This window comes from Dasypus novemcinctus, chromosome 10, assembly GCF_030445035.2.
Source record: "Dasypus novemcinctus isolate mDasNov1 chromosome 10, mDasNov1.1.hap2, whole genome shotgun sequence".
Taxonomy (NCBI): Eukaryota; Metazoa; Chordata; class Mammalia; order Cingulata; family Dasypodidae; genus Dasypus; species Dasypus novemcinctus.
The window spans coordinates 106,194,849-106,208,885 of NC_080682.1; the positions used below are offsets into that span (position 1 = coordinate 106,194,849).

The 14,037-nt window shown below is 36.3% G+C and overlaps 1 protein-coding gene across 3 annotated transcripts in view; it reads right to left on the minus strand.

The window, feature by feature from the left end:
- Positions 1-14,037, minus strand: part of C2CD3 (C2 domain containing 3 centriole elongation regulator) — a 187,621-nt gene that overhangs the window by 104,019 nt on the left and 69,565 nt on the right. For all 3 annotated transcript variants that reach the window (XM_058305935.2, XM_058305936.1, XM_058305939.2), the window contains exons 9-15: positions 13,869-14,023; positions 12,953-13,162; positions 12,369-12,481; positions 7,530-7,648; positions 5,418-5,540; positions 2,382-2,876; positions 143-294 (exon numbers count right to left, since the gene is read on the minus strand). In XM_058305935.2, the coding sequence (XP_058161918.1) occupies positions 143-294; positions 2,382-2,876; positions 5,418-5,540; positions 7,530-7,648; positions 12,369-12,481; positions 12,953-13,162; positions 13,869-14,023 (1,367 nt within the window). The remainder of the gene's footprint in view (positions 1-142; positions 295-2,381; positions 2,877-5,417; positions 5,541-7,529; positions 7,649-12,368; positions 12,482-12,952; positions 13,163-13,868; positions 14,024-14,037) is intronic.

Below are 14,037 nucleotides of genomic sequence, written 5' to 3' on the forward strand. Positions count from 1 at the left end.
TCTGTAAGATTACTTTAAAATAGGAGAAAAGTACTCTAAGGAATTATTGGGCTAGTCATGTTTGCAAACCAAACGAATTCCTCTTCAGTCCATACACAGTGAAAGATGCAAAATAAAGAATACTCCCAAAGATCCTATTTACTTGAATGACACGTAAAACTGATGGAGGGGTAGTTTCACCAGCCCGAGCAGCTTGTCCTGTCCTGGGCTCCGCACCTTGTTCCAAGTTTCAATTATCATCACATTGTTCTTAAGCCTTTCCAGGTATTTGGAAGACAGAGAGACAGGAATTACCTGGGGGAAAGGAATAACCAAAACAAAGCAAAAACCCAGATATGAGAAAAAGATTAATTTATACTTTCATTCAATAAGCATTTACTGAAAGCCTGTGTGCCATGCACAGTACTGGGAGCTGGAGACATTAGAATAAAACCCACTCTGTATCCTCTAAAGAAGCCAAAATCTGGTGTTAGAGAACAACACATAAAGGACAAAGCTCAGATAGACGGGGCTTTGAAGACACAGAGAATTCATATATGGTAAACATGGTCCCTGCCAAGTTCATCCAACCCTTTCCAAGGGAGAGTGACCCACCAGTAAAATCCTGCTGAGAGAAAGATGTTTTTGAAACAAGATGGCTACTGCTTGGACAAGAGTTGAGCACATTATCAAAGGGCAGACAATCCATTGGCTGGATGGTATTTTATGAAATGGCCTAGTACAAAAAGCTCTGCTCAATAGCAAGGCCAATCATCCATCTGGACTGTAAATATAAAATTACTCCAGTCAGCTAGTAGTTGAAAGAGAACAAGAGATTTAGAGCTAAATGCAGTTCAGTCAAATTAATGGTGACATCAAGGGCCCACCAATTTGAAGGAATTCAAGCTATAGTAATGCCTGCAATAGCAGATAGGAGAAAGTGCAAAAATGAAACCAATGGAAACATGAAAGACAAAAAGAGTGAAACCAGAAATGATATAAGACATGACGAGAGGAAGATATCAGAAGAGCAGAGAACCAGAAAAAAGCTACTTTTGTATCCATCTAAGAAACTTGAATAGTATAAGATACAGAGCACATTTCTGTTCCTTGAAACAAACACACAACAACAACAACAAAACCCTAACACAGCAACCTAATAGGGAGGTTTCAGAGAGAGCTTCTGGGACAAAGTAATACTTAGCTAAATCTTAAGAATGAACAGGAGTTAACCAGTACCAAAATCTCTGCCACCTCTGCCCAACAAGTGTTACAAAAGCAGAAGAAATAGTGCATGTGAAGACAAGGGGGTAGAAGAGAATATTCAGGAAACTACAAGTAGCTGAAGATAGCTGGAGTATCTAGTAAGAAGAGAAGAGGGTAGAAGTTGAGAATAGGAAGTATAAAGAGTCAGTTGATAAAGGGTCTTGTCAACTTTTAGGTTCTACTTGGGATTCTGAGTGAATTATTACATGAATATGGCAGACAGGAGGAGGAGGAATAGATCGGGAAGGAATATTAAGTTCAACTTTGGAAACATTTGAATTCCTTCTTCCATTTATACATATTTACTGCACACATGCTATATGCTAGGCAAAGTGTTAGGAATCAAGGGAGAATTACTTCTGAGAAACCCAGGTGGTGATGACCACTAAGTAGGTAAATAACAGAGATCTGAAACTAGAGTGAAATGTCTGGCCTGTGCAGAAGTGTGATTTGGAAGTTATCTTCATAAAATGATAGCTAAAGCTATGGGAATAGACATGATGACCCTGGGGAAAAGAGGGTTGATTTGTAAGAGTGCTAAGGACAGAGAAAAGGGAACACCAAGAATTCAGGTAAGAAAATGGGAGAAACGCAGGGGTCACCATTCTCTGCTAGTTTTCCTCCTGGCCCAAAAACCAAAAAAGTACAATTGTTGAGTCAAGAAGAAAAAAAAAAGCAATCACAAAAGCCAAGAAAGGAAACCATGTAAGCACCAAATTCTACAGAGAAATCAAGAGGGATATTGAAATAAGTGGAAGAATAATGAGAATAAGGAAAATTAATGAAAAAAATGAAGATGGAATGACTAAAGGAAAGAAAGAAGAAGTTTAACTGATCAAAGTCTTTGAGGAAGCAGAAAGGGCAGAATCCTGAACTCAGATAAAAGTCATAGTAGGAACCATATCAACTGAGAACAGAAAGAAATAAAGATGCACAAAGTTTTAAATGTTGGCAATGGCTTTTACTCTTCCTATCCAATAGTGGGATTGTCTGGCACACCAGATGATTGCAAAGTTGCCTTCTAGTCTGAACTTTCTAGATTTCTTTTCAGATAGAACTATGATTTAGGAAACATCTTTATCTCCTTCACCCATTACCTCTAAGTATATGGAATGCAAAGACATGTACAATGTTACCTGAGAAAAGTTAAAGACTGGTTGTGTTGTGGCCCATGCAATGGCAGATCTGGTGACTTCCTCTGTGCTGAAGAGTTTGCAATTTAAATAAATATTGCACGATGGTTGTTTCGCAGATTCTTCAGTAATGAAATCTTTCCCATCTGGCACCATCAACAGGACATGCAATAGCAAAGGACTCTCTTTTGTTGACTCATTTGTCTGATTTATCAAATTGTGGGAGGCTGGCACAGTCATGAAGGTTGAAGGCTTTGACTCTATAGGGCTTGGTGATTTTGGGTTGTGGTGTACAAAATTTTGTGCTTCCTTTGCAGTTTCCTCATAAATTTGCTTTGGGGACTGTGACTTTCTGTCCCAGGTAATATCTTGGCTAGCTTCTGGCACTATTTTATCTGAATTTGTATGAGCACCAAGGGGGGTATGCTGGGTGCTGTGATTTAACTTAGTATTGATACCAGTGAAATCTTTGTTATCTATAACAAGCTCCATGGTTACCTACGTAAAACACAAATGGAAAAGAATCAGTAAGAATGTCTTATAGAATCAGAATCAGAATTTTAGAGCTGGAAGTGACATCAGGTTATTAGGAAATGAATGAACTCATTTTCAAACACTGTAACAGTAAGAAAACTAACAGACTGCATATATGTTAACATGCTAGAACTAAGAAAAACTAGGCAGATGATTTATCAATAACACTAAAGATGAGCATGGAACAACTTCTTGTGCCAAAAAATAAGGAAGTGCTCAGAAAATGAAGGAGACATGGTGAAAGAACATAGAATCTAGGTGAAGGGGATCCTCTGGCCAAATCTGGGACAATTTGAATATCAAAATGAATAATAAAGAGTAATGGATATTAATCTATTGAATAATATCAGATTCCATGAGTCCACACTGATATAAATAAATATGGGAGAAGGAACAATTCTTCGATATAGCAGAATGCCAGTTAATTAAGTACACAGTGAATGTGGAATTAGGAAATTACCATTTTGCAATCATCTTAGTAATAAGTGATTCTGATAAACCTAAATGAGGCAACTGATAATCTTGATACTTTCCAAAATTATCAACATCATGAAAGAAGAAGAAGGGCTACAGAAATGTTCCAAATTAAGGGATATGAGAGAGATATGAAAATTAAAAGCAATGGATGATCCTGAACCAGAAAAAAAAATTGCTATAAAGTAGTATTGACATAATCAGTGAAATGTGAGCATGGACTGTAGACAGAATATAGAATCAATGTTTAATTATTTTTATAACTTTAACAACATCAGGCATGATAATGTCCTTGGTTTTTCAGAAATACATGAAATACACACTAAAGAATTTAGGGGGAAAGGGACAGTGCCTGTAGTTTACACCTAAGTGTTTCATTAAAAATGTATGCAAATGTATGTTTATGTGTATGCACATATATGCATGTGTATATGCATATATGTAATGCACACACACAGGTATGTGTCACATACATATATTTACAAACATGCCTAGAGTTGGAGAGAATGATAAAGAGACCCAAAGAGAAAGAGCAAGAGACTGAAAGAAAGCAAATGTAACAAAATGTTAATAACTATTTTTACAGAATCAATAATAAAAAAAAAGAAAAAAGAAAAAAAAATGTTAACTGCTAAATCTGAGTAAAGGGTATATGGGAGATCATTTTTACAATTTTTTTCTAAGTTTGAAATTATTTCAAAATCAAAAAGTTTAAAAATAAGAAAAAAGGATGCAGCATAAATGATAAATAATGGAAATGATCACTACTGTTACAAGACTAAATTACTAGGGATAGCAGGGACCTTGCTGTTCCTTTTATCTAAAACCTACAGGTTGTTTTGCTCTATTGAATAGAGCCAGCAATCTATTTAGAATAGTACTTCTCTTAACAAAGTCAAGACAGACACAATTTCTGGTCCATCAATTTTGCTTTCTGCTTTTAAACCTTGCAGTCCAGAATGAACCAGGCAAGCAAAAATAAAACCTGGATAGTGTTAGAGTAACATGATGTTAATTCTTTTCAATGAAATAAAATTGCAAGTCTTCAAAGCTAAATGGCATTTACTAAGTAGATCTGGAAGAGAGAAGAAGGGGATTCCAAGAAGAGAAAACAGTATGAAAATCAAGAACAAAAGCATGGAGGCATGAACCAGAGATCTGGCTATTGGCAGGGAAGTTGTAAGACAGCTGCAGCAGTAGGCTAGGGTCAGCCCGTAAGCTTTTATCTTTTAGGTAATGGGGAGTCACAGAAATGTTTTAGGTATGGATATGATTATTTAAATAAACAAACAAAAAATCTTACCAGGATACTGAAAGGAAGTTATAACGAAGCACACCAGAATTCATTCTATTATACAGGCACAAACTTATTTACTTTTCTCCTTGTTCACTGCCACTACTCTAGTGAAAGCCACCATTATCTCTTTTTTTGGGGAAAAAATAGGTATGCAATGGCTTACCTCTTTTCCTTCTTGTCCCCTATGATCTATTTTCAACATAGCAACCTTTTGAAAATGTGATCAGATGATATATCTCCCTTGCTTTCAACATCCTTCCACTGCTTTTAGGATAAAATCTAAGCCCTTTATCCTGACCTACAAAAGCTCTGAATAATATGGTTCCTGCCTAACTGTCCTTACTTTCTACCACTCTTCTTCTTGCTCATATTCTATGGCAATATTCTGTCCCTTGATGCCAAGTCCATTACTGTTTTAGGGCTTCTGCACGTTATTCTTTCTCTCTCTGGAATGATCTTCCATGTGCTTTTTACCTGGTTGCCTCCTTCTTTCATTCACCAATCTCACCTTAAATATCACATCCTTAGAGATACCTTCCCTGACCACCATCTACTACTTCCTCCCAGATACTATCACATCACACATCCTTCATAGCCCTTCTGTTGCCCTCTTCCAACATAAATGCCACAAGAGTAGAGACCTTAATTTTCTTGTTTACTGCTATATTCTCAGTGCCAGACGATAATGTGTGCTCAGAAAATGCTTCTAACTACCTGAATGTATATCTATATACCTTGAGGGGGCCAAGTGGTGCCTGCCCGTTTTCCTGTTGCACTGGAAGCTGATCACTAAAAGAAAGCTTATCTGACTGAATGACAGCTCGCAAAGGGAGTGATGCAGATCCAATTACTTCCGGCTGAGGGATGAAAGAAAGAAAAAGTTTAGCTTAAATTAAGACACAATCACAGGAAACTAAAATTAAAGTGACAACATACTTGGACTTGTAAAAAACTCATGCCATGTGATGTAAATAATTTATTTTGCAATTCCAAACGGGATCCCATATTCTGCCATTTTCGCACCCCACCCCCACTCTGGGTTTCACTATGTCTCCCTGGAAGATTATAGAGGGCTTCATAAGCCACTAATAGGTTGGAAGATTATCTTTCACTATTTTTAACTATTAGCTCTTTATGAAAAATGTTCAACTTCGCTATTAAAAATTAAAAATGAAATTTAGATGATAAAAATTTTGCCTTTAAGGCTAGTAAAATTATAAAAAATTTATGTAACTATGGATAAACAGAGGGTGTCATATGCATGAAGTTGAGAATATAAGCTGGGAACATACTTTTGGAAAGCAAATTTTAAAAAGCTTAAATTTTCATACTCTTTGGCCCAATAATTCAACTTCTGGGAATTATACTAAAAAAATTAACAGAAAATACAAAAAAAACTTATACACAAATGAATTCTTCCCACCATTTAAAAAAGCAGTTAAAAATTAGAAGTAACTAGATATCTAATAATCAGGAACAATTAAGTTAACTATAGCACATTCCTGCAAATGAAAAAATACACAGCTGCTAAAATATTTATTGACAGTTTGTAATAAAATGAACAATATTTGTTAGTAATGTTCAACAAAAACAGCAGGGTCTTTCCTTATATGCATAGTAAACTTTTAAATATTTATAAAATTATGTAGAAAACATTAAATACATATTGAAGAATAATGAATAAAAACCCTCAAGACAACGTTAGGAGAAAAAAACCCAGGAAGATTAATACTATGTACAAAATTATCTTAATATCAAAGATTTATATATATAATATTGTATTCATCTGGAAAAGACTAAAAGATACACATAAATGCCAACAATGGTTATTTCTTGGTGATGGGGATTCCAACTGATTTTTGCTTTTTCATATTTTTCAAGTTTCTACAAAAAACATTATAATTAGATATAATTAGATATAATTAGTTATAATTAGAAAAAAGTCATTAAAAGATATAGGAAATGATTTAATGTAAATATATCAAAATGCTAAAAGAAGTGGTCTTAAGGTTGTAGAATTATGTATTTCTTCTTTTCCTATTTTGCTATATTTCCCCAAATGAACTTGTTTTATTTATATTCTCTGAAACAAACAAACAAAAAAATAAGATGTATTACTTATCTATCCACAACAAAGAGGAGGTCAAAAGATTATAAAAGGCTACTCTTTTATTGAAGGAAGTGTAAAAACAACTGCATAGTTTATTGCTTTATGCTGTGTCAGTTGCAAGTGGATTTTATAAACTTGGAATTAACTGATCAAAATTGCTGCCCATAAATATATTAATTTGGACATGGACTGGATACCTTACTTATTCTGCCTGAGAACAAGAAGCAGACTCTCAAATTAAGGTCTAACCTATATTAATATAGCCAATTTTTTTATAGTAGGGAACACAGTAAAGAGGGTAAGAACTTAGGATCTAAAGTCAGAGACTGAGGACGAAGACCTGGCTTTGTCTTTTATTAGCTTGGATGATCTTGGACAAGTCATTTAAATTCACTAAATCTCAGTCTCCTCATATGTAAAATGAAGATAATAATGTACCCAATTCATAGAGCTGTTGTGAAGATTAAATTTGATAGTGTGCTTGTCTAGAGCTTTAGCACATCTGGCCTAAAGCAAATAGCAGACATAGATTAGCAATAGTAGGAGCAGGAGGAGGAGGAGGAGGAGGAGGAGGAGCAGCAGCAGCAGCAGCAGCAGCAGCAGCAGCAGCTGTGGTAATAAGCATTAGTATTGCTTGAGTCTGGAGAAATTCCTAGTTTATTTAGGAATAGAATTTTAAGTATGCTCAAAATCTGGTGTAAATGGTAAAGCAAAAGGCCAAAAGCACTTGAAATACCTTTTTCTGTGGACTTTTCTTTGTGTAAATTTGGAAAGTAAGGCTGGCATTCCACCAGTGTTCTATCATTGAACCACCAAACTGTACTGGAAACACAAATCGCTGCTGGAACTTCACCACTATAAGGAGAACCAGAAACATAAGCACATGAGCACATGTCAAACCACCTAACTAGAGCCATCTTCAATCCATGCTTACCGCAAGCTACACCCTATTCCTCTTCAAATCTAACTAAAAATGCTTTTAGGAATCTAGTCAGGGTGATTTCACAGAAAGAGCTAAGGTTGTAGGACTGAAAGAGACAGTACATGGAAAATAAGTGGTGATATGCTGCTCTGTTTTGCTATGAGAAATGCATGCAAAATATATGAGCACAAGATGTGTAAGAAGACATATCTCCATACTTTCCTGGGTATATGGTAATATGATTGACTGTTTTTAAAAGACAAGTTGGTACGCAGTGTAACAAGAGGGTTTGCTCAGAGATCTGTCTTTGTACATCAGAAGAGGCCTAGGTGGAAGTGGAGCAAAAAGGGATAAATGAATAGAAGAACTGAATAAAAAACATAATAAAAATGAGTTTATATTTTGTCTGAAGAAGAGGGGATAACTACTGTCACATCAAACAAGGTACCAGGTACTTATCTTAGCAATGTAAGGCTGGGTTAGAGTCTGTGGAATAGCAGCGGTTTCTGCTGTAATAACAAATGTAAGTGGGATAAAGTAGTAGGTATCTGTAAGCCTGTTACTTACTAGTGATAATGCCAGTCACAAGTTATCACCTGTAAAATGATTTTCCTGTCCATTCATAATAAAATGAATTTTAAAAACCTTCACAAAATGCCCCATTACAGAGAGATTCAGCTATCTCCGGTATACTTATTAAAACTGTACGATTTAACCTACTGATCTTTCTTTTCATCTCTGGACATCTTAATTTTTGACACTGTATACTTCTCTTGGGACTTCTGGACACAATCTAGATGTTGCTATCTGGATCTACATACTGGAACTATGAACAAAATAATTGGCCCAGAAACTCACATCCACTAGGCCAGTTTACCTGGTTGTTCTACCAGGTTAAGGAAGTAAGACAATACCTACATCTCATTGGTGTGCTAGGAGGACTAAATTAGGTAATAACTGAGAAAGCACTTTGGACATGTAAAATCCTTTATAAACTCTACTTCAGTCTGGTGCTACTTAGATTTATCCTCACTGCCCAAGTACTCTTTTTGTACTATATTACTATATTTCTCACATACTTGTTTCTTTTCTTAATTTTTTTTTTAAGATTTATTTTATTTATTTCTCCCCCTTGCCCCATTCCCCCTGTTTCCCTGCGTTGTCTGCTCTCTGTGTCCATTCACTGTGTGTTCTTCTGTGTCTGCTTGTATTCTCATTAGGCAGCTCTGGGAACCAATCCTGGGACCTTCCAGGTGGCAGAGAGGCGATTACTCTCTTGCGCCACCTCAGCACCCCTGCTCTGCTACGTCTTCTTATTCTCTCTCCTCTGTGTCTCTTGTTGCATCATCTTGCTGTGCCAGTTCTCCATGTTGGCCGGCACTCCTGTGTGGGGCGGCTTTCCCACGCGGGGTGGCATTACCACAGTGGGCCACATTCCCATGGAGGGCCTTCCTTTCAGGAAGGATCTAAACGAAATTTACAACACTGCCTATGAAGATGGGACCTTGGAATTTTGAACCATGCAAATGCAATATCTAGTATAAAAGCCAAATAAACAAACAAAACAAAATAAAAACATAAGCAAATGTTACTGTCCTATATAGAGAAGCTACTTGAATATATAAGAGAGTTAGGACCATGTTTTTTATTTCTCAAACTATCTCCTAGAAGAGAAACTCAATACTGATTTTCTGTGAACCAAGGCAAGGATATCCTAAAAATGTGTTAAAAAATTTTAAAAAAGTAGTTTATAATTTTGGATGTCTGAACATTGATATTTATTATACTATTATTTTTACTTTTCAGTGTTAAATTTAAAAGACAAAATACAAAAAGAAAACAAAACAAAAAAACACCAAAAGCACAAACACCAAAAGAAAAAAAGAAATAGACTATATCAAAATATAAAACTTTATGCTTCAAATGATACCACAAGATAAGAGAAAATATCTGCAAATCATAGATCTGTTAAGGGACTTTTATCTAAAATATATAAAGAAATCTTACAATTCATTAATAAAAAAACCAAATAACCCAATTAAGAAATGGGCAAAAGCGCACTATGTTCAAGATAGAAGAGTGAGGGAAGCAGACGTGGCTCAAGTGCTAGAGCTTCTGCCTACTATATGGGAGGACTGGGTTCAATCCCTGGGGCCTCCTGGTGAAAAAGAAGAAGAGAAAGCATGCCTACATGGCAAGCCAGTGCCCACACCAGTGCCTGTGCAAGTGCTTGCGTGGTGAGCCAGTGACCGTGTGATGAGCCAGTGCCCTGTGCAAGTGAGTCATGTAGCAAGATGACGCATCAAAAGAGAGACAAGGGGAGAATGAAGGTGAAGTGCAGCCCAGACCAGGAACTGAGGTGGTACAATTGACAGGGAACCTCTCTCCCTATCAGAGGTTTCCAGGATTGAATCCCAGTGAATCCTAGAGGAGAGAAAATGAGAAGAGAAGACCAACACAGACAGCAAAAGAGTAGGGTGGGAGGAGGGAAAGGGGGGAAAATAAAGAAACAAATCTTTAAAAAAAAAAAAAAAGAAGAGTGAGACACTTCAGGGCTCTGTCTTCCACAGAGGCTTTGAACAACCAGCAACAACTGGCAGAAACAACTTTCTCAATGCTATAGAAAACAGTTAAAGGACTACAGTAACAGGGTGAGTGCCAAACAAGAAAAAGGTGACTTAAGTGTTAGGCTCTCCTAGCACCCTGGCTGGCCCCTCCCTCATTCTTCACTGCCTTGGCATGGAGCCAGCTCTCACTCCCAGTGGGATCACTGGTCCCAGTTCTAGAGGGAGTAGAGTAACTCTCATGTACATACCAGGAGTTTGTATGGCTGACCCACTCTGTCTGGTGATAGCCTGAGAGACCTGCCATCTCAGAACTTGTCTGCATATAGAAGGCAGCTCACACAACTCTCTTATAGAATGCTATGGGAGACCAGTCAAGTGATGGTTATGTGCAGCAAAGGACTGCTGGCTGTAGGATATATAATGCAGTGCCCAGGACTGAGAAGTAACTGTTTCCTAGGGAAAAAGGGACATTCAGAATGGTAAAAATGCGGGGAATTCTTAGGCCAACATATACGTCCAAGACAAGACACACACGCAGAAAGGATCAGGGATGCCCCTATGCTGTGGCCTAAAGCGGTTCTCTAAACTCATCATATGGATAAGCACTGAAGGAAAGCACTGTCCCAGGTCAATCTGCAAAGATGGGGAAAGGTATTTTCTTCTTCTTTTTGTTATTTTCTGGCAATCAAGGAATGCTCTGCCATATCAGCAAGATGCAAGTTTAAGGAACAGACACCTCAGAGGCTAAATTTCAGGGACAATACATTAAATACCAAAAAGTCCAGGTTTCCACAAAAGATTACAAAACATACAAAGAAACAGAAAGCAATGTCCCAGCAAAGATGAAGATCAAAGCAATAGAAACCACCAATGAGGAGGATCAGACCTGGGAAAGACCAAAAATTTAAAAAAAAAAAAAAAAAAGGTCATAAATATGCTCTCAAGAGCTAAAGGAAGTCATGAATAAAAAGTCAAAGGATTAATATGAAAGAAAGAAAAAAGGTAATAAAAACAAAAAAAAACAATGAATAAAAAACAAACAAAAAAGCCAATGGAAATCAGGAAAACAATAAATGAACATAAAAAGAATATCAACATGGGTGAGCAGATGTGGGTCAAGTGGTTGAGCGTCTGTTTTTCCACAGGTGAGTTTGGTACCTGGTGCCTCCTAAAAACATAGACAAACAAAGATAAACAAGAAGCAAGCAAACAAACAAACAAAAAACCAACTCAGGGGAGCCAATGTGGCTCAGAGGTTAAGCATCCGCTTTCTACATACAAGGCCTTGGGTTCAATCCCCAGCCCTGTCTACAAAAAAACTTGACCCTGAATGTCAATAGCACTTTTATCCAAAACAAGCATCAGCTGGTGAATAGAGAAACAAAATGTGCCATACCCATAAAATAGAATATTGTTCAGCAATAAAATAGGATGAAATTCTGATACATGCTACAATATGGAGGAACCTTGACAACATAAGGCTAAATAAAAGTAGCCAGTCACAAAAGACTACATATTGTATGATTCCATTTACATGACATGTCCAGAATGGACAAAATTATATATCTAGAAAAAGTAAAATAGTGGATCCTTGGGGTAGGGGTAGGATGTGGGTAGAGAATAGTGATTGATTGCAAATGCATATGGAGTTTCTTTTAGAGGTGAAGAAAATGTTTTAAAATTAAATTGTGATGGTCGCACAACTCTGAATATACTAAAAAAACATGGAATTGTACACTTCAAATGGGTGAATTTATGGTTTTTGAATCATATCTCAACCAAGATTTTCTATAAAAAGAAAGAAAAAAAAAAGAAAAATGGTTAAAGTTGAAAGAATATGGGTTAAGTGTCAGAAGTTCCGAGCTCTTGTCTCAAATATGTTACTGACTTGACTTATACCAGGACAGTCAAAGCATCTTGGGGCCAGTTTTCTCACTTATAAAATAAAGGAATGAAGAGTAGATTAATTAAAAAATTCTTTCTCACTCTAAGATCCATGATACTATAAAAACCAGATGAGTAATAAGGGGTTCAAATATTCTTCCAAAGTTACGTCTAAGGTGCAGAAAACCATTCTTTCTCTTACTTCCATTTGTAATTTTACTGGAGGCAAGCCGAATGACCTCAGTGATCAGAGCTGTCTTTCCCAATCCATTTTTGGAAAAGCCCACAGGAAAGTGATATTCCACAAAGAAAGTGCTAAAAATCAAAACAAAAAAGTGATTAAAAAACCAAACAATAAACCTACTTTCTGTTTAATAAACCTTATGTATCCTTAAAGGACTTATCCAATGCTACCTCTTCTTCAAAACCTTTACCAAGCCCGGCAAACAGAATTCAAGGCTCCCTTCCTTGTACTCACACAGGACTTTGAATAAATATCTATTTTGGCCCCTAAAACCCCATTTTATATACAGTCATTTAAATGCCTCTTTCTTCTGCTAACTGTAATGTCTGTAAAAACACAGTCTGGGGTTTAATTTTCTTTATTCTTACATATACACAGAATAGTGCTTGAGACCTAGGGAGGGATTCAATCCATATTTGTTGATTGAATGATATAATATGGGAGCACTTTACAAATTATAAAATGCTATACAATTATATTATTATTATCATCAGATACAATTTCTAAAAATGTAAAATTCAGTTTTCTCACATGAGACATACCGCTTTTTTGCTGTTGTCGGCCTAGGAGGTCTGCCAGGAAAGCTTTTTTTGCCAGGGATCATCTCAGGACTATCTGGAGGAACTGCCATTGTTTCGATGATAATTCTAACTGAATGTGTTCTACCCAGAAGGGCCAGTTGATCCACACTTAATGTCATCATTTGGGCATCTTTTGGAGTTTCTGAGAGCATCTCTTCTTCAACCAGATTTCTGAAAGGAGTTCATAAAGTAAGGCAGAATGCTAGAGATCCAACATGAAACAATCTAATTTACATAGGAAAGAGAAAGAGGAAAGAGGAAAAGAAGCAAGCATCTTGATCTGTAGTCATTAAGGACTGAGAAATGGCTTTATCAGAACTCAGGCCCTAATCTACAGTGAAAGAAACCTCACAAAACATTAGAAGCATTTTTCTAATCTAAAGGTTTATTTCCACACATACAAACTGATATTACAAAATTAGGTTTTTATGCAAGGGAGACAGAATTACCTCAGTTTTAAATCCTGTACAAAATCCTGGAGAATTATTTGTTTTCAAAACCATTAAAGTAAGTGTATATAATATTATAGCAAATTTGGAATATAGAGTGAAGATAAAAACAAACAAAAACCTACTAACCTAATATAACTACTATTGTCACTTTTGTATTCCATTTCATTTACTTTATGCATATTCTCTTACATAGCTAAAATCACAGCAAACATACAACCAAGAAAATTCTGTTTTTCCATTACCATTTTATTATACCCATCTTGTTATGTTGCTACATTTTTAAAGACTGCAGGATTTATTGAGTTACTGTTACCTACTTAACCCATCCAATAGTCTTGTGTAAACACAGATTATTTCAGTATTAGAAGATTCTGTGAAAATATTCCTTTGCTTTTGCTTCTAAACAAGCACTCTTAGAGACTCACCTATTTTTCTTGCTCAATGCCCTCTTCTTCAGTTTATGGTCACTTGATTCCAAAACCTTAGGAGATCTGGCCGGAGGTTTTAACTGGCTCATTGTTTTAGAAGTGACAATATTATCATCTTCGCTGAGGTAATCACTGATGCTGGTATCAGATTTCTGGAGGCAGGGGT